At 51.9% G+C, this 19,555-nt stretch overlaps 1 protein-coding gene across 4 annotated transcripts in view; it reads right to left on the bottom strand.

The window, feature by feature from the left end:
* ETS1 (ETS proto-oncogene 1, transcription factor) overlaps window positions 1-19,555 on the bottom strand; it is a 162,424-nt gene that overhangs the window by 8,530 nt on the left and 134,339 nt on the right. For 2 of the 4 annotated variants that reach the window (XM_029075405.2, XM_029075407.2), the window contains 3 exons: window positions 18,162-18,239; window positions 15,758-16,009; window positions 11,310-11,570 (listed from right to left, as the gene is read on the bottom strand). In XM_029075405.2, coding sequence (XP_028931238.1) covers window positions 11,310-11,570; window positions 15,758-16,009; window positions 18,162-18,239 — 591 coding nt within the window. The remainder of the gene's footprint in view (window positions 1-11,309; window positions 11,571-15,757; window positions 16,010-18,161; window positions 18,240-19,555) is intronic. The other 2 variants (XM_029075408.2, XM_029075409.2) reach the window with 1 other exon arrangement.

Raw genomic sequence — 19,555 nt, 5'->3', positions numbered from 1 at the left:
TCCAGGGGCTTCTCCTTCCCACCCACCCACCCGGATCTGGGTTTTCCTGGGAAACTCCTTTTGTCCCACCCTGCAAATTCCTAGCTGGATTAATTCCCCATTTGGCTGATGAGAACTGGGTGAATGGAGCACAAGAAGCTCACAAGGACGTAAATCACACTATCTGGCTCCTCTGTTCTGATTGACCTCATATCCTACCTCCCAAACTCCCCATGCCTCAAAATGGATTCTCTCAGACCTTCTCCCCACTTCTTCTGCCTTGGTCCCACCCGTTCCAACAGGCAAAAATTGCAGCAGGCTCTCCTCACCCCTTCTGGGACCTGGGTTCACAGCTGAGCACAGACTAGCCTGCCCCAGAGTCATGCAGGCTCTAGTGGCAGCCCATCTCCTCCTCGACCTGTACTGCCTCCTCCTCCTCCTCCTTATTCTCCTTCTCCTTATTCTCCTGGGGGGAGGCTTCCTACCAGCCTCAGGAGGTAGATGATCTCAGATCAGTTTTTCCTTCAGTCCTTCCACCTCTCTTCTCCCCACCTGACTGAGGCATGGTGGGACTCTGGAAGTCCACACTCTGGAGGTGAGGACCCCAGACATTGAGGGCCAGGGTCTCACAAGGCAAAGGGCATAGAAGGTATTTCAGGAAAGCATGCAAGGGGACCCCTCTTGTTTCTCCCACGCATCCGCCTCTGAGGAAGGGTCCTCTCCTCCACTGCACCAGCAATCTGCCCCTGATCACTCTAACTCTGTAGCTTCCAATGAGAGGACAAAGCTCTCGACAATCCCAGGGCCTAGTCTCTGGGGTTCTAACCCAGAATGCAAAACGGCCACACCCTGCAGGTTTCCGGGCTCACAGGTCACCTTGTCAAAGAGCTAGTTGCCTCAGAGGAGGCAAGCAGGGTGAAGACTGCATTTTATTTTAACCTACGAAACCCTCATGGTCGGGCAGCCAGCCGTGCCGGCAGCTAATTTTGCTGCTGTCTTCACACATCTGCCAGGTGGCCCCAAGACCCAGGAACAGCCCTGCCCAGCTTCCCTCTCCACATGGGTAAGAGCAATACAGTGAAGCCAAAGACCCTCTTCACTCAAATCTATCATGAGCTTGCTCTGAACCAATGCCCAGTGCTAAATGCTTGGAGGGATACAAGATGATTGAATCAGATATAGTCCTGTGAGGGACTAAGAGGGAGAGAGAGCAGGGATCTTATCCCCTTTTTACAGGTGGGGAAACTGAGGCCCAGAGAGGTTAAGTGACTTAACCAAGGGTCAGCCGGTAGGCTGGCAGCCAAATTGGAACTTGAATTTGGGTCTCCTGACTCACATTCAATCAATGGATCGTATTTTTTGAGTGTTTATTTTGTACAGAGCACTGTATTAAGCATTTGGGAGACTAGCCCTGTGCTCCATCCATTAGGCAACCCTACCTTCCCTCTGCCTAGGGTGGGCACTTCCTGCCTATCTCACTTGTGCGATGAGCTCAAGAGAGGAGAGAGCTCGATATTCTGGCCAGCCCGTGGTGGCAGAGAGAGAGTTTGTTTGCTTATGGAAGCATCAGCCTCAGTCTTGGATCTGCAGGACACCAGAGGGTGATTCTACTTCCAATTAATAAATCAGTTGTATTTATTGAGCACTTACTGTTTACTAAGCCCTCGGGAGAGTGCAATACAAGAGAGTCAGTAGCACATTCCCTTCCCACAGCTAGTTTAGTTTCGAGGATGAGCTAACAATCTAGGCTGCTGTCAGTCCTTGACCACCCTTTCGGTCCCGAAAATCATCATCTCCCAGGCAGGTGTGGTCCTCCACCAAGGCCTCTGAGGATTCTCTGAAGGTCACCCTTGAGGGTCCTCGCAACCAGAAAAGAATTTTCTCTCTCTCTCGTGGGGGCTCATGCACTTCTTTGGCTTCAGGTACCAGCTCAATGCAGATAATCCCAAATCCACTACCTCCAATCTCCCAACAGCTTTACAATCACAAATGATGGCATTTATTAAGCATCTACTATGTGCTAAGGACCATGTTAAGTGTTGGCGTAGATACAAAACAACCAGATCGGACAGAGATCTCTCAGCACCCAGTGGCGTTTTGCCTTTGACAACTCCCTACCTGCTGGGTACCTTAAATTAAATCTGGCCAAAATGGAACTCATTCTATCCTCTTAAACTTTCTCCTCTTAACATATCATCATCCTTTCTGCCTCAGGGACCCACAAAGTAAGTGTCATCTTCAACCCATGTCTGGCTTTCATCTCCCACATTTGTTCTGGCTCTAAACCCTCTACTGGCCCTTCCTCTACACCTCCATGGTTCAAACTGGATCACTGTACCTGCCTCCTTATTGGCCTCCTGCCTCCAGCCTCACCCCTCTTCAGACCTTCCTACAAACCACATACAATCAGTGGAATTCACTGATTGCTTATTGTGTGCAGAACACTGTACTAAATACTTGGGTAGTAAAATACAATCCAGTTCCCTGCCTACAAGGAGTTTACAATCTAGAAGGGAGTCATCTTTTTTGAACACCTCACTCCTCGACTTGAAAATGGGCAGTAGTTCCTCAGTTCTTCTAACATAAACTCTACACCACCTGCCTCCTTCTTCCTGTCCTCCCTGTTCCCTACCTCTCCTGTGATGGCCTCTTGGTTCTCCAATCTCGAACCCATCACTCGATCCTCTTCTCCTGCCATGAACCTCCCCCGCTCCCTGCTCAAACACATCTCCCCCAGACTTCAAAATCAACTACAAATGTGTCCCCTTCTCCTTTACCTTCTCTTACTCCTCCTTCTCCTCCAGGAGGCCTTCCCTGATGAACTCCTTCCTTCCTGGTCATGTCACCCCAACAACCACCTCAGCATCCAAGTGTCTGCCCGCTTATTGCCGACATTGTTTCTTACTGATTTTAATCCTTCTGCCCGTGTGTCTCCCTGCCACTGTTAGAATGGGAGGCTCTTGAGGGCAGACCCCATGTTTCTTCCTTTGGTTGCCTGTTCTCAAATGTCTGGACCAGGGCTGGGCAACCCAACGATGCTTGATATCTGCTGCTGATGATAGTGATGATGATGATGGAAGTCAGGAGACCCAAGTGCTAGTTTCAGCTCTACTCCTGATGGGGCCTGTCTCCCTGGGAAAATCACTTCACTCCTCTAGGCCTCAGCTTCTCTATCTTCAAAAAGGGTCCATAGTACCCCATTCTCAATTTCAGGAGAAGATGAGGCCCCAAAGGAAACGCTTTGGACACATAGGCATTCTGTAATGACTGCTGTTAGGGCCGGAAAGAGGGCTTCAGAGAGTTACTCTTTACCTTTGTGCACCTTACTCTGGGAGGAACAATACGTTCCAGGGACAAAAAACAGCCCCGCTGCTCCCGGAGCCCGCTGGCACTCTGCCTGCTCTCTGTCTCTGTCTCTCTCCCTCTCACTCTTTGAGACATTTAGGGGTGTGTGAGTGGCAGTCTAAGGATCTGATCTCCAAGCGGCAGGCAAAGGAAGCTGAAGGCAGCGAGGGCTCCGGTCCGGCCTTCCCAGTACCGTACTGTGCCCGGACACCCTGCTCAGGGACTGCCCAGGGCTTGTGACCGCCCAAGGCCAACCCAGCAGACAACAGTTTCCACCCAACTCCTCACAGCTGCTTTTGCTGGGCATGCACGTGCATGGATATGTGCCTGTGCGGGTGTGGTTGTAAATATATAAGCGCATATAAGTATTCGTGTGCACCTGGGTATATATGTGTATGCGCACAGTGTATGTATGCATGTTTGTTTGTGTACATGTATGTGTGTGTTTGTGCCTGTGTATGTTCACGTGTGTGAATGTGTACAAGAAAGCAGGAGCCCAGGGTTGCACCTTTAAAGCAACAGGCAGGCCCTGAAGTTCTTGAGGCAGGGATCCCACAAACCCATCCTGGCTGGGCCCAAGCTAGCGCCCAAGCCCAGTGCTTTCCCAGAGAGACAGTGCCAGCAGGAAGTGGGCTTCTGTGCCACCATCCCCAATGGTGGAGGGAAGCGGGAGGTCGGCCCTGGAGAGAGGCCCTGGCATAGCTGCCAGGGGAGGGCCACTGACTGAGGAATGGGTCAGGCTTGAGAAGACAGGAGGGAGAGCTGCCCTTCAAGAGCCTCTGCCTCCTCTAGACCTCAGGCTCTCTAGCGGTAAATCGGGGATGAAATCCCTGGGAGCGACAAGACTGAATGGGACTCCCACCCCAGCTTCAAGCTGTGAGCCTGTGGCCACCCATCTAACCACTGGAGTTCTGAGATCTGGATGCCTGGGGATGGTAGCTCATGGCTTCCTCGCTAGTCTCATTACTAGGGATGAGAAGGACAGTGCCAGGGGCAACATGAATGAGGTGTCACTGTCTCTGGGCAGTGTTGAGAGAACCAAACATACACTGCAATGTGGACCCCAGGCCCTGGGGAGACTCAGTAATGGGAGGTCCAGCCTGCTGATACCTCAGAGAATGGCCTCGGCTTCCTGCTTGCCCATGCCCATCCTGGGTCCACTGTCCCCCATGCTGGTGGAGGCAGCGGGAGCCACTCAGACACCAGCCCGCCTCGTCCGGTTTCAATTTTCACATCGAAACAGCTTGGGGACTTTCACTCTCTGTTGTCCCAATCTGAAATCACAGGTCCGGGGGGCCTCCCGCTCCTTCTTATGGGTCTGACTCAGGCTAGCAGCCCACGGGAATGGGCCAAGGGAGCACTTGGCTCTCTGCCCCGCTTCCACTCAGGAAAAGCCGGGAGTTTCCTTCTCTGGGCCAGGCTGGCACTTAAAGTTCCAGGCAGCTAATCGGCCCTGGGTAAGCCAAGGCTGCCCGCTGGGCCTTGCGCCGCTGCTTGCTCAAACCCCGGAAGAGGCTCAGCTGAACCGCCTTTCTGTGAGCGTCCTTCCCACCGTGGTGGAGCTGGCCAGTCAGACATCGTCCCCTCGTTGAGTGAGGCAAGAGGGAGAGGTGGGGGAGGGGAGGGAGGTGTTACTGGGTCCAGGCCAATTTCAAATGACTCAACGAGGCCTCCGCCATTTCACGGCCTGGCAGCTGTCCCAACCGACTGTTCTCCAATTTTCAGTGCACCCAACCTCAGCATCTCTACCCCCAGGACCCGGCCCAAGACCAGAGCCAGCTCAACATGGACCATCCGGCAGAGAGATCCTTCTGCGGCTGACCGGCCGGCGGCTCATGTTGCCTGAGGCAGAGCCTGCAGCGCCATCCTCTCCCTCACCGCCAAAAACACATCCTTTCTTCCCATCCCATGAGAAGGTCAGTGAGGCTTAGACTCCACCCAAGGGGTCAGTCACCCCACTTGTCCAGAGTCCTGATGTTGCCCTCCATGCTGTCCTGATAAGGGAGAAGTTGATCCCCTTCCCCCACAAGGTGTTACCCTGGAGGGTGGGAGAGCGGAAAGGGGTGACTGACAAACCCCCAGGTGAAGACAGATTTCTCCTGGCCAGGTGTCTCGGAGCTGCCACTCATGGGAATAGCTCGGCTCATGAGAACTACCTCCTGGGACCCTTCAAGGCAAAAGCCCCCGAGGTCAAAGGGCGTCATAGCTGTGATTGTGACCAAGGGTTTCTGGGGTATGGGAAATGCCCTTCCTGCAGCCCTTGCTCCTGCTGCAGTCTGCCCTGACACCGTTATCCCCCATGCTTGGATTTGTGGCCCTCTCTCCCGGGCAGCAGGTGCTTATCCTACTCTAGATTATAGGTTGGCTGTGGGCAGGGAACATGTCTACCAACCCTGTTATACTGTACTTTCCCAAGCTCTTAATACAGTGCTACGTGCACACTAAGTGCTCAATAAATGCTATTGAGTGATTGAGGGGCCCCAGCCTGGAGCGTAGACTCGGTCTCCACCCGACTTTGCTTCAGAAACGGCTGCTTTCTGATAATGTAGCCAAATTTTGGGTTTCGCTCTGAATCAGAGCACTTGAAAAACTCACCCTTCAACTGTCAGGGTGTTTTTTTCTCTCAATGACCTGTTTCAGCAGAAGCTCTGCATGGGGCTTCCTGATTCCTAGAACTCAGCTGCAAGTTGGGATTCTGGGCCGTTCTGGGCTTGGGGAGGCTGCTGGCCCTCTCCGAGCCTCAGTATTTCCATTCTGCCCCCTGCCTCCTGGACAGTTGCCAGAGAGGTAACAAACAGATGGCTGGGAGCATTGGGCCATTGGGCCAGGGAATCAGACAATGGGTCTCTCCATCCTCATCTCTCCCCTGACTTGACACCACCAGATCTGGCCAGAAGACAGTGGAACTGAAGGACAAGCAACAAAGCCTACCCCGCTCTCTCTCTACCAGGGTGACCCTCTGCTTAATAATCATAATTGTGGTATTTGTTAAGCGTTTACTATGTGTCAAAGACTGTACTAAGCTCTGGAGTGGATACAAGATTATCAAGTCCCACATGGGGCTCACAGTCTAAGTAGGAGGGAAAACATAGCTTGAATCCCTACTTTGCAGATGAGGGAACTGAGGCACACAGAGGTGACTTGCCTGAGGTCACACAGCAGATGAGTAGTGGGATGGGCATTAGAACCCAGGTCCTCTGACTCCCAGACCTGTGATCTTTCCATTAGGCCACACTGCTTCTCTTGCTTAGCCTTTGGTCTCTGGACCCAACCATTTTGGATTGACTGATTCTTTTAGTATGAGAAGAAGGGTGTCTGTTCAGCATGGCCTAGAAGAAAGAGCTCAGGACTGGGAGTCAAGAGACCTATGTTCTATTCCCTGCTCCACCACCGGCCTGATGTGTGACCTTGGACAAGTCACTTGTCCTCTCTGAGTCTTGTTTTTTCTTCTGTAAAATGGGGTTAAGACACCTGTTCTCCCTCCCCCTTACACTGGGAGCCCCACAGGGGACAGGAACTGTGATCGATCTGCTTATATTGTACCTATCCCAGTGGCTGACACATAGTCATAACAATTATGGTATTTCTTAAGCGCTTACTATGTGCCAGGCACTTTACTAAGTGCTGACAAACTAACTACCTGACAAATACCATAGTTATTATTCTTATGGTTAGACAAACTCACCCCTCAGGAAAAATCAGACCCTCCCTCAGCCCTGCAGCTTCACAGCTGAAATCAATAAATGGTATTTATTGAGTGCTTACTCTGTGCAGAGCACTGTACTAAGCACTGAGGAGAGTACATTACAACAGAGCTAGTGGATGCGATCCCTGCCCGCAATGGGAATTTTCCCCTTGTCTCTGTAGCAGGGGTGCTACCATGCCAGCTCTAGGCTCGGTGAAAAAAGTATGTGGAATGAGGTTGTGGCCACATCGTTGGGGGGCTTACAGGCGAAGGTGAAGGAGTGGTGGGATTCAGATAGAGGCAATTCAGAGTGATGAGGGTCTGGAGCAGAGGAAAAAAACCCTCCTTCCATAGCCTCCCCCATTGACCAATGTTGGTGTGGCAGTGGGGAGATTCATTTATGGACCAGCTACAATGTCCCCAATGAGTTTCCCTGACTGCATCTTTGCCCATATACTGTAAATTCTCTGAGAGCAGGGACCATGCTTGTTAGTACAACTGCACTCTTCCAAGTACGATGCTCTGAAACACAGAAAGGTGCTCAATAACTATGATTGATTGATCGATTGAATCCAGTTGGGAAAACATGCTTAGGTTGAAAGGGACCTAGGAGTCAGAAATCCTTCCTCTACCTGGTCTAGCTGAGTGGATTAGGGTGAAACGTCTCACCGATCCTCAGCTTGATCATTGGAGAATGGGGAGTCGCTGCTCACTCCCAACCCTGCCCTTTCTCCTGAAGCTCTTGACTCTATTTATTGCTATTGTTCTTGTCTGCCTGTCTCCCCCGATTAGACTGTAAGCCCGTCAAAGGGCAGGGACTGTCTCTATCTGTTGCCGACTTGTTCATTCCAAGCATTTAGTACAGTGCTCTGCACATAGTAAGTGCTCAATAAATACTATCGAATGAACGAATGAAAAGCTCGGAAGACCCAAGTGACCCAGAAATGCCCCAACCCACCTCACAGTCCTTGGACGGCTTTTCCTAGGCCAACACAAGGATTAGAAAACTCCGCTTCAGTTTAAAACTGTTTTGTAATCGAGCGGGGAGGTGTTGGTGGTGTGCTTTAGCACAAGAGAAGTGGAACGCTCTGATGATATCAGGCTGATAACCGTAAGCAGCTCACAGTAAGGTACGAAGGTAAATTTTGGCGGAAGCCAGCGTTGCATTTGATGTCTTCTTAACTCAGCGAACAGGCAGCGTTTCATGTCATGTTATCAGCCCCCACATCTTGACCTAATTTAACACGTTGCCATGGGAGCCCAGGGAGGGGAGATGCAATTTTCTTATCTTTGAAGGAAGAATTTAACAGCGCAAGAGAACACGAAAATGCAGCGTCTAACCGATTTCCATGCTGGCAGCTGAAATGCTTGGGACTGGATGGCAGGGAGATGGGAGGAGGAGGGGAGTGCCCCTGAGTTTCTGAGTCCATCTTTGAAAGCAATGGCCGTGAGTTGGATTCTCCATCTAGTTGGGGTAATCGGGTATTTCCCCTCAGCTTGCCAGGGGTTCCCTATTCTCATCAGGGACCAGGGCTTCCTTTGCTGTATGCCTGAGCCTGGGGAGCTTGACACAAGTGATTGGAGCCAGGACTTCCTCTGCCTTACCACAGCCATCTCACAGAGACATTCTGTGTGGTAAGGGAAGTACCACTGGTGCCCCCTCCTAGAGAGCGAGGGGAGTGATGGTGCCCATGGTGGTGAGAACTGGACTCCCCACCTTGTTCCTTCCAGCAATCTGACAAGACCTGACAGGTTCCCATCAGGTCTGAGAAGGCCCAAGATGGCGACCTTTGACTTGTTTGCTCTTGGTCCTCATCCCCACTAAAATCTGTGCCTGACTTGAGCTCCTGCACTTGCAATAAAAAGTTAGCACCAATGTCTGGTACCTCAGGAAGAAGAAGTGGAGGGAGGGGGAATGGAGGTTAGGAGCAAAGGGTTCTAGGAACAGAAAGCAAATCCTTACCCCATCCCTGGGGAGTCAACCTCCAGGTTCTCAATCAATTAATCAGTCAATCAATGGTATTTATGAAGTACTTATTGTGGGCAGAGCACTATACTAAGCACTTGGGAAAGTACAAACAGAGTTGGTAGACACTTTCCCTGCCCACAATCAGCTCAGTCCCCAGCTTGCTCCCCAGGGAGCTGAAGGGGCTGCTTGGTGCTGACAGACCAATAATAATAATAATCATAACAATCATGGTATTTGTTAAGAACTTACTATGTTCCAAGGATGATACTAAGCACTGAGGTAGAGACGAAATCATCAGGTCAAACTTAGTTGCTGTCCCACAGGGTCAGGCTCATAGTCTAAAGGTCATGGAGAACAAGTACTGAATCCTCATTTTAAAGATGAAACTGAGGCGCAGAGAGCGAAGCAACTGGCTTAAGGGCCCACATCAGGCAAGTGGTAGAGCCAGGATTAGATTCCTGTTCTTTGCCCCCAGCCCCGGGATCCAGGGGCAGATCAAGACCAGGGACCGGGTGGGCTCCTAACCCTAATCACCTCAGGACAGGCCTCCATCACCTGCCGGGAGTCGAGAGGCCTTGGTCACCACGTTCACCAAGCTCCCGGCCTCTCGGCTCTATTTTAGTGGCCTGTCTCCAATGGTCAGGTCCAGGGTCACTGCTAGGCCTCCCATCTGCAGGCTGATGGTGGTAAAGGCGGAGCCTCCTCGGCCCTACCCATGGTTTTATGGAGGCAAAGGTGGAGCCTTCCTGACCCTGCCAACAGATTGATGGTGGTGAAGGTGGAGCCTCCCTGACCCAGGCAACGGACAGTGTAGGCAAAGCCTCCCTGACCACTCTCACAGATTATTGGTGGTGAAGGCAGAGCCTCCCCCATCCCACCCGCAGACTGATAGTGGTGAAGGCTGAGCCTCCCTGATCCTGCCCACAGTGTGATGGTAGCGAAGGCAGAGCCTAGCCTTCCTTTCCATCTCATACACTATCGGCCTAAAAACCTCCCCTTGCAGAGGAATTCCCACTGTTGTCCAGAGGGCCTCACTACTCGGTTAGTGACCCAACACGTCCAGTTCCTCAGTCAACGGTGCTGAGCCAGACTACCAGCCCATTAGCTGGTCTGAGCAACCACAGGCTTCCCCTCAGCTCTCCCTGAGAAGGAGCACAAACTCCTGGGACTCTGGGGCCAGCCCCTTATAGCCACAGTCACCCAGAAGAAGCCAGTCACCGCCGGTTGAGTTTTCAAACCTAAATCATCCCAACTCCCATCTTCCTTAATATCACCATAAGAGGATCACTTTTTCAGAAATAGTTGGATGAATTCTTGTGTCTCCTTTGGGCAGTGGTACAGGATGGTCATTTAAACATTGAGGTTCTCTGGCCCAGACTCAAGCAAGATGCCCCAAATCTTCGAAGGGAGAAGCAGTGTGGCTTAGTGGAAAGAGCGTGGGCTTGGGAGTCAGAGGACATGGGTTCTAATCCCGGCTATGCCACTTGTCTGCTGTGTGACCTTGGGCAAGTCACTTAACTTCTCTGTGGCTCATTTACCTCATCTGTAAAATGGAGATTAATACTGTGAGCCCCACGTGGGAAAACCTGATTATACCTTGTATCTACCCCAGTGCTTAGAACAGTGCTTCGCACATAGTAAGTGTTCAACAAATGCCATAATCATTATTATTATTACTTCAGAGTGACAGTCCTTGAGGATGATCTGATGTTGGGCTTTGGGCTTCACTGACAGTCCTCTCCATGGCTTTTTCCCACAAGGCACCTTGCTCCTGGCCTCCCCACCCCACTGACCAGCACCAGGCCAAACACAAGGTCAGGAGTGGACCCTGGCTGAATCAAGCTGATTTGCTGTGTGGGTGGTCACAGATCCCTTCCCTCTCTAAACCAGGTGCGGATTCTGCTCTTCCAGCCTATGCCCTGGGAGAAGCTAGGACAAAGCGCACCTGGTGGGAGAACTGGGACCTCTCACAGGGTTGGAGTGAGTTGTTGCACAAGAAGAGACCACAGAAAGGACAGTCCCATAGACCTCCAAAAGAGTCCTGGGTATGTCTCAGCTGGCACTAGGTTAACCGGAAGGCAGAGAGCTGCCATCACAGAGGCCACGATTCTGTGAGCATTTGGAGGCTGAGGTTTCCCACTCAGAACAGACCTCCAACAGGGTCTCAGGCACATCCCAGCTGGCACTGGGTGGGTAGACCGAGAACTGCGGGCTAGAGAAGGCCGACAGCTCCTGCTCAGAGAACTGAGATCCAGAAGCCGGCAAGTCTCAGAAACCTAAACTCCGACCCTTCAGGGATGAGATGGTGCGTGACAGCCGGCGGGAACCTACCTGTGTAGCCGGCCAGGGCGGCGGCTGGGATGACCGGCTTGTCCTTGTTGAGGTCGGCCCGGTCACGCACATAGTCCTTGAAGGTGCCCTTGGGTTTGTGGCTGGGCAGGGCGGCTGGGTAGTCCTCGGAGTCGAAGCTGTCATACGAGGGGACCCGCTGGAGGCTGTTGAAGGATGACTGACTGCTCCAGGACTGGGTGAGCCGATCACAGCTGTCGTAGCTCTCCACGCTCTCAAAGGAGTCCTGCCCACCGAGTTTACCTGGAGCGGAGCGGGGAGTGAGGAGGGATGCAGGTCGGGGAAACGGCGGGGGCCAGGGAGAGAGGCAAGAAAGGAGGAGAGAGGGAAGATGAAGGATAAGATGGAAGGGAGGTAGGTTCAAGAGGAAAGGAGGGGCAGAGGAAGTGAGGGGAGGATGGGAAAAAGGATAGGGAATGAGAGAGGGAGGAGGTTTGGGAAGAAACAAGCGTGAAAACCATCTTATCCTTGGACATGTTGCTGTAGTCAGAGCAGGAGGAGAGAAACTAGGGAGGCTGGGGAGTTGGGGGCTCCCCTGGGAGCCAGTGGGGGGCTCAGCTAGTCAGGGTTTTAGCCTAGGAATTTAGGAAGCCGTGTTGCTCTGATCTCTGGCTCTCAGGAGAGAGATCCACTCAGTCATCTGGCCAGCAGTCTCTTCCTGGACATTGCTTTGCCCCTGAACGGCCTCAGAGCCCCCCACCCCCCCTGACCCTAAGCACACACTCTGCCCAGATACCTTTCCCTTGGACAATTTCAGGGAAGCACACGTCACCCTTTGAACAGAAGAGGAAACCAAGGTAGTGCCCAAAATGACTACTTCCCACACTCCCAAAGCCAGGCCAAGAGCTATTAGAGAAAGAGAAGGACTGAAGGGCTGGGGGTAGGGGATGGTCAATCCTTGAGGCCTGCTTTTTGATTCCATTCAGCAAAGAGCAGATCAGCTTTGCCTGGTATTCGGGCTGAAGAGCAGCTGTCTGAGTCACAGATAACGCCATGGCTCCTTCAGAATGAGAGAAAGGAGCTGGGTGCCTCCCTCCACATAGAGGCAAAACAATCCCAAGTTCCCCAGCCAGATTGCTGCAATTTCCCAGGAAAAGCCTTCATTCCACATTAGAGAGCCCCCCTTCCACCAACCATCCAGGACCCAAACCGAACCCCAGAGTCTCAGAGCCTCAGCCCCCACCGCCTGGAGAGAAAGCCCAAACTCTGAGATTTGCTTAGCGCATGCTTTCCTGACCACAGGATCACCCAAGTTCATTCATTTCCCAAACTGGGTTAAAAACAGCTGCTGGGATTGCACAACATCACAAGAGAAATTTCCATGGGCCAAACTGCCCACAGCCCAGACACCGACCCTGAATCTCAAGGGGGGTGGCGGGGTTGGGGTGGGGAGGGGTGGGGCGGGAGAAATGTTCGAGAAGCTGGCACACATAGCCTAATCGTGGCCATGTCCTTGCCTGAAAGGCTCTCAAAGCAACTTGAGTTGAGGCAGATGAGATAGTCTGTGACTGAAATAAGAAAGGTGACAGATGGGAGTAGGAAAAGTGTGGGAGCATTTAAAAGTGTGCATATGTGGCAGGGGGGTATTCATACTACAGTTAGTCTGTTCTTCCTTGTCCATCCACTCATTCTTCACTCCATCCATCTTTCATTTCGCCCATCCATCCATCCATCCATCCATCCATCCATCCATCCATCTATCCATCCAACCATCCATCTATCCATCCTTCCATCCTTCGGTCCTTCCACCTTTCAGGCTATCCACTCTTGTCCCTCTATCTGTGGAAACTCCTTCTGACCAGGAAACGTGTCACGTCTCTATTCTGTGCTTCCAAAGGGGCTGATTCAGAGAACCACACCGCGCAATTCATAGTAATAAACATCATTACTTGTCTACTACTGTCAATCCATTCCTCTCATCCAGCCATCTTCTGTCAATCCATCCATCCATCCATCTTAAGACAGAGGGGCAATTTGAAGGCAGTAGAGCTAGATGTTCCTCAGTCTTAGAATCTACCAGTTCTCTGCACCTGGGGCCAACTTCCAATAGGAATTTTGATTAAGGGAGGAATACCCATGCCAGGGTAACACAAGCTCCTAGGAGATCCCCAGAAGAGGAGCAAGAACAAAATGGATCCCCCTCACTACCAGTCTGGCTCTCAAGACTGCAGCAGAATGGAAAACAATGCGGTAACCAGTATCGGGAACCCACTCAGGACTCCAGAAGACTGCCACTGGTTGTGTGAGGGAAAATTCCTCTCACTTGGAAGGTGAAAACGTCAACAATCACAGAAAGAGAATTCAGGAATTCAGACACTTGACATTTTCCACTGAGAGCCAAGCACAGGGCCTGGCACACAAGAAGCGCTTGATAAATGCCATTATTTCACGTGGAAAACCCCAAGGTGAATGCCCTATGCCGCTCCACACTTGGACCTGATCTGGGGAAAGCTGACTGGATAATGAGACTAGAGTCCAGTACTTCCAGGAAGCCCCGGCTAAGGCCCCAAGCCGAGCCATACTGAGAGGGCCCAGAAGGAAGGCCTCCCTGAGATGAGTCCAGAGAGGCCAAGGAGCAGGGAGCGCAAATCAGGCTAGGTCTTTCTAATAGCCCTGGTGTGGCAAGATGCTCTGGGTCGTCTGCAGCTTCCCACTCCACCCCCACCCCCACCTAGAAACAGAAGCTGACGGCCTATGTCCTCCCACACCCAAGGTTTCTGGGGCCTGACGATCCGGGCCAGAGCTGGGCCCTGCATGGAGGAAGAGAGTATGGTCCCTCGGTTTTCCCAGAGCCTCCACAATGGGCAAAAAAGAGTGGAGCTGGAATGGGCACATAGAGACAGATGGAGGCAGTGAGGTGGTGGGAGAGCAAAGCAGATGCCGCCAAAGCCTCTGGGTGGGTGGGCCGGACCTGCCTCCCACATCCAATAAAGCTGTCTGCTCTAGCAGAGCGGGGAGGGGATTTAGAGACCCCCTAAGGTACCAAGCCTTTCTAAGGCTCTGACTCATTTGAGGAAAAGCAATACCCTGGTCCTCCTGCGGGCGGGGATACACAACCCCTGCTCCCCACCCCCCACCACACACACACACACAAACACAAACAAACGGACACACACACACACACACACACACACACACACATACACACCCAAAAATAAAAGGCAAAAAGGGGAAGGTAGAGAGGGACCCCACCCATCCCGCGCGACCGCCTGTCACACAAACAAGCTCAGACCGTGAGAGGGTCTGAGTCCTTTAGGGTACTTTCCTACTGCCCTGCTCTTTCCAGCCCAGGGAGCAACCTCGCCAACAAGAAAGACACAGATCGTGGGGGACCCCCATAGATTTCGGGCGGGGTTGTTAGCTGCTTTGTTTTTAAGGAGATCCCGGGAAGAAACTCCACGTCTGCCTGAAGGTATCGGAAGCCTGGGACTGCAGAGGGTGAAAGTACAGCTCAGATTGCTGCTGTGAGACCCCAGAAGGAGACTCGCCCACCCCTTTCAATGGGCACCTCCGCTGAGCCACACTGACCTCCCCAGACCAGTAACTCCTATCAGGGGTCACTGGACGACAGGGAGGGCACCAGCCTATGTGCACCAGGTTCATGACCACGATCACCCACATCCTTTTTCCTGTCACCTCCCCTTGGCCCGAATCTTATCACCCCAGGTGGCCTGGAACCTACCCTCACGCTGTCATGGGGCATTGTTGGAGCCGAACCAGCCCGCCTTGGTGCCCTGAGTAGCCATGTTTGGGAAGCGGCATGTTTCATGGACACGCGGTCTCACACCCGCTGAGGGCTGCAGGGGGACTGTCCTGCTCATGGACAGCGTTGAGAATGCCAATCTGGTGCTGCAGAAGAGTGGGGTGGGCAGGGCCAATAGGGAGGTTAAGCGTTCTGAGCAGGGACCTGCCTGTCTAAGGGCCACGCACACGCTGTTAGACAATGAACCCAAATGACCAGTCCAACACCAGCCAGGCTAGTCCTTCTCAGAAGCCAGCAGTGAGGCCTTGTCCTGGTCCTCTGGAAGTCGGTCGGGAGCGGGGCAGCAGGTCCCTCACCCCAGAGCTGAGATGTGAGTCAGGGGTCCGGGCTGCTTGGGGGCCCTTCCGCCTCAACCCATAGCCATTTTCCAGCATTCTCCTACCAGGATGAGGTTAGGAGGGGGATGCCATCCTGGGCCAGTTTGGAGGCATCCCCCAGACTCTGGGAAGGCCCAGAAGCCAGTCTCACACCTGGTGGGAGACAGCAACTGGCCGGGGTTTGCAAGTCCAATGTGCAACCCTCTTTACCATCCCCAACTTCAGTGAAGGCCACCAGGAGACACAGACAGGGTAAGCGTGGCGGGTGGAAAGGAAGCAGGGACACAGACAGAGACGCCACCAAAGAGGCCAGAAAAGCAAGTGGGGGTTGCAGGAGGAGCTCTGCTTACCACGACTCGTCCTCCCCATACACATGTTGTCTGGTGTGACAACTTCCTGCTTGATGGTGAAGTAGTCGGTCTGCAAGTTGTCCGCCTGGAGGGGCTCGCGCAGGATAACGGGCGATGGGTAGTCGCTCTCATACTTGAGGGAGAGGAGCTCCTCCGAGCTGATGGGATGCAATGTCTGATAGGACTCCGTGATGAAGCTGGGCTCAGAGAACTCCGACGGAGGCACGCATTGGGCGTGCTCGATCCCATAGCCTGTGGGCGGAAAGTGAGGGGTGGAGAGAAATGAGGCGAGCCACTTGTCCCCCCCCTACTAGCTGGTTCTCCCTGCCATGGACCCAGCACCTGGAACATCACCTGGCCCGACTCATTCACTCACTCCATTCATTCATTCATTCATTCATTCATTCATTCAATAGTATTTATTGAGTGCTTACTACGTGTAGAGCACTATACTAAGCCCTTGGAATGTACAATTTGCAACAGACAGTAAGACTAGACAGTAAGCTCTCTGTGGGCAGGGAATATGTCTGTTCACTGTTATATTGTACTCTCCCAAGCACTCAGTACAGTGCTCTGCATACAGTAAGTGCTCGATAAATATGCTTGAATTAATGAATGCAAGGCCACCAAACCTGAGCCAGATTAGCCTGGGATAAGACTCCTTAGACTGGGAGTCCCATGTGGGATAGGGACTGTGTCTCTCCGTATTATCTTGTGTCTACTCTAGTGCTCAGCTCTAGTGCTCAGTACAGTCCTAGGCACCTAGTCAGTGCTTAACAAATGCCATCATCATCAACATATGATGAATAGTAGCAGTAGTAGTGGCAGCAGCAGTAAGAGTTATAGTAGCTGGAATAATAGTAATAACAACTATTATATTTATGGCATTGGTTAAGTACTTTCTACATGCCAGGCACTGTACTAAACCCTGGGAAGAAAATTAGCAAATCAGGTTGGACACAGTCCCTGTCCCACACTGGGCTCCCAGTCTTAATTCCCATTTTAAAGATGAGATATCTGAGGCACAGAGAAGTGAAGTGACTTGCCCAGGGTCACACAGCAGACAAGTGATGGAGCTGGAATCAGAACCCATGACCACCTGACTCCCAGGCCCGTGCTCTAGCCACTACATCATGCTGCTTCCCATAATATCAATAATAATTGTGGTATTTGTTAAGTGCTTACTATGTGCCAGGTGGCAAAGTGGATAGAGCATGAGCCTGAGAGTCAGAAGATCATGAGTTCTAATCCTTATATCACCACTTGTTTACTGTGTGACCTTGGCCGAGTCACTTCACTTCTCTGTACCTCAGTTACCTCATCTGTAAAATGGGGATTAAGACTGGGCACCCCACATGGGTCAGGGATTGTGTCCAACTAAATTTGCGTGTATCCACCCCAACATTTAGGATGGTGCATGGGACATAGTAAGCATTTAACAAGTACCATCATCATCATCATTAGCAGAAGTAACAAGATCAGCAGTCAAAGTAGTGGCAGTAGTAGCAATAATAATAGTAGTAACTGATTGCTAGTAGTAGTAGTAGTACTAGTAGTAATAATGGTAGAAGTACTCATAGTATTTATTGAGCACCTACTAAGTGCAATGAATTGTACTAAGCACTTGGGATGGCACAAAAAAAGCAGAAGACTCATTCCTGCCCACAAAGAATTTCCATTCTAACAGAGTTGAGAGGCATAAAAATATTTACAAAGGGTAAAATCAGACTGAGTAAATCACATGTCCAAGGGAAAGTTGTTTGTGTCCCCTCTGCCAGGCACTGATGATCACCCCTAACAGTTCACACACCCTAACATGGCCATCCCCGGTTCCATTCCTTTAGGATCAGGGCCAGATCCACAGGAGGCAAAGGACAGCAGCAAAAATAAGATCCCCACCCACCCCACCCTTACCTTCTTCCCCACCCTACACCCCTACCCATAACACACACACACACACTCACTCACACACACACACACACACACACACATACACCCGTGCCGTGAAAGCAATGTGGTTTCCAGAGATAAAAGGAGAACAGAAACTCCGAGGCTGTGAGTTCTAAGGTCTCTGCTGATAATTCCTGGGTGACCATTAGCCAACTACTTCACCTCTCTGACCTTCAGGTTCCCTCAGAAGTAAAATCTCGGAGGGCCTTGGGTAGCACTATAAGGCGATTGGAAATACTCACAAAACTCAAAATGAGCCTTACTGGGGCTCCTATATCTATGGTGGAGAAAACTCTAAAGGAAGTTTCCCCCAAAGGAAACCACAAGCAATTCTCTCCCCACTGGAGGAGGAGGAGGAAGGTGGAGGAGGCAGGGAGGAGGAAGAGAAGAGGGCAAAGGAGGAAGAGGAGGAGGAAGGAGGGAGCAGAGGAGGAGGAGGAGAAGCAAGACTTACTAATGAAATAATCAGAGGTATAGCGTGATTCTGAATATGCAGGGTTGACTCCGTTGACTTGGTATGGCTTCACGTCCTCTGTAGGGGACAAAGGAGGGAAGGCAGTGTCAGAGATAACATAAATGCCCAACGGGTCCAAAGGCATCTTCAAGACAAGGCTTAGGCTAACCCCTCTTGTGAGGTCCCAGACTTCTTTTCCTGAGGTTAGTCTGTGGCTCCATGGCAGGAACACCAGCTTGGGAGGGCGAGACCTCATTTGGGAAGTTCGGAAGTTGGGAACTCAATCTTGACGGCCTACGGGCGAGCCAGTGGTCTCCCACACAGTACTGTGGGGGGATGTTAATGGGGGACATGGAGCTCTGTGTCCCACAGTGCAGTGACCTGCTCTACCCTGGAGGCCTCCTCTTAACTACCCTTGCTTATCTCCAAGGAGCCCCGTGGCCCGGACTGAGATAAATTGGCTTCGGGAAGGCTTAGAAGATGGTCCGGGGAACGCATGAGAATACTGGAGCTGGACACGTGTGATGTCCTGTATTTTTCTTGGGGCAAGCAGCCCTATATAATGACACCACTGTTGCCATTTGGGAAGACTGAGCTTGCCCTAAACCTAGGGAGTTAATCTCTAAGAAGACCCCAGAATTTGCCTTTCATTCCAGTACTGCTCCGATCCCCTCATGGGTCTCTGTGGACACAAGCACCACGTCTGAGACATGGAAGTCAGTGGCAGGAGCCGTTGGGGAGGGAGACTGAGTGGTCCAGTCAGGACTTGCCAGAAAGCAAGAGTCACATTCTGGGAAGGAGGAGGAGGCCAGATAAGGTGGTTTAGTATGTCAGGGCTCTGAACGACACAGGCATGCCCTTGACACTGCTGATTTCCTTAGCCTGATTCCCCAAGGGACCACTATGGCTCCCCCCAGATAGAGCTGGGGAGTCACTGAGCGTCTGGCTTGCAGGTCTGCCAGAAAGCCCACCCACGGGAACACTCTGTTACTCCACTGTCCACAGGGTGCCCTGCAGCTGTGATGGAGCCTTGAGCAACACCTCCTCTCGGGGAGGGATTAGGCCTAAGGAGAGGCAAGATCAGCCAATAGCAGATCCTCTTATTAAGTGGAGAACAGAGGACCCTTTTGGATCCTATTCCAGTGGACAAAATCCAATCCGCGTTGGCTGCCCAACCCCTCGAGTCAGTTTCCCAGATGGCCACTCCTCCTACTCTCCACATTCATTTGCCTATTTTTATTTTCGGTGCGTGTGTGAGTGTGTGTGGGGGTGCATGTGGGTATGTGCACGCATGCGTGTGTGTGTGTATGCGTGTATGTATGTGTGTGTGTGTGCATGCATCCGTCCAGGTTTTCAGGAAAGCTCGCATAGCAGCCTGCCAATCCTCAGTAATG

The sequence above is a fragment of the Ornithorhynchus anatinus genome, chromosome 11 (assembly GCF_004115215.2).
Source record: "Ornithorhynchus anatinus isolate Pmale09 chromosome 11, mOrnAna1.pri.v4, whole genome shotgun sequence".
In the NCBI taxonomy this organism is placed as follows: Eukaryota; Metazoa; Chordata; class Mammalia; order Monotremata; family Ornithorhynchidae; genus Ornithorhynchus; species Ornithorhynchus anatinus.
Note: the sequence above shows the minus strand (reverse complement) of the source record. Positions and strands in the feature narration are given on the sequence as shown.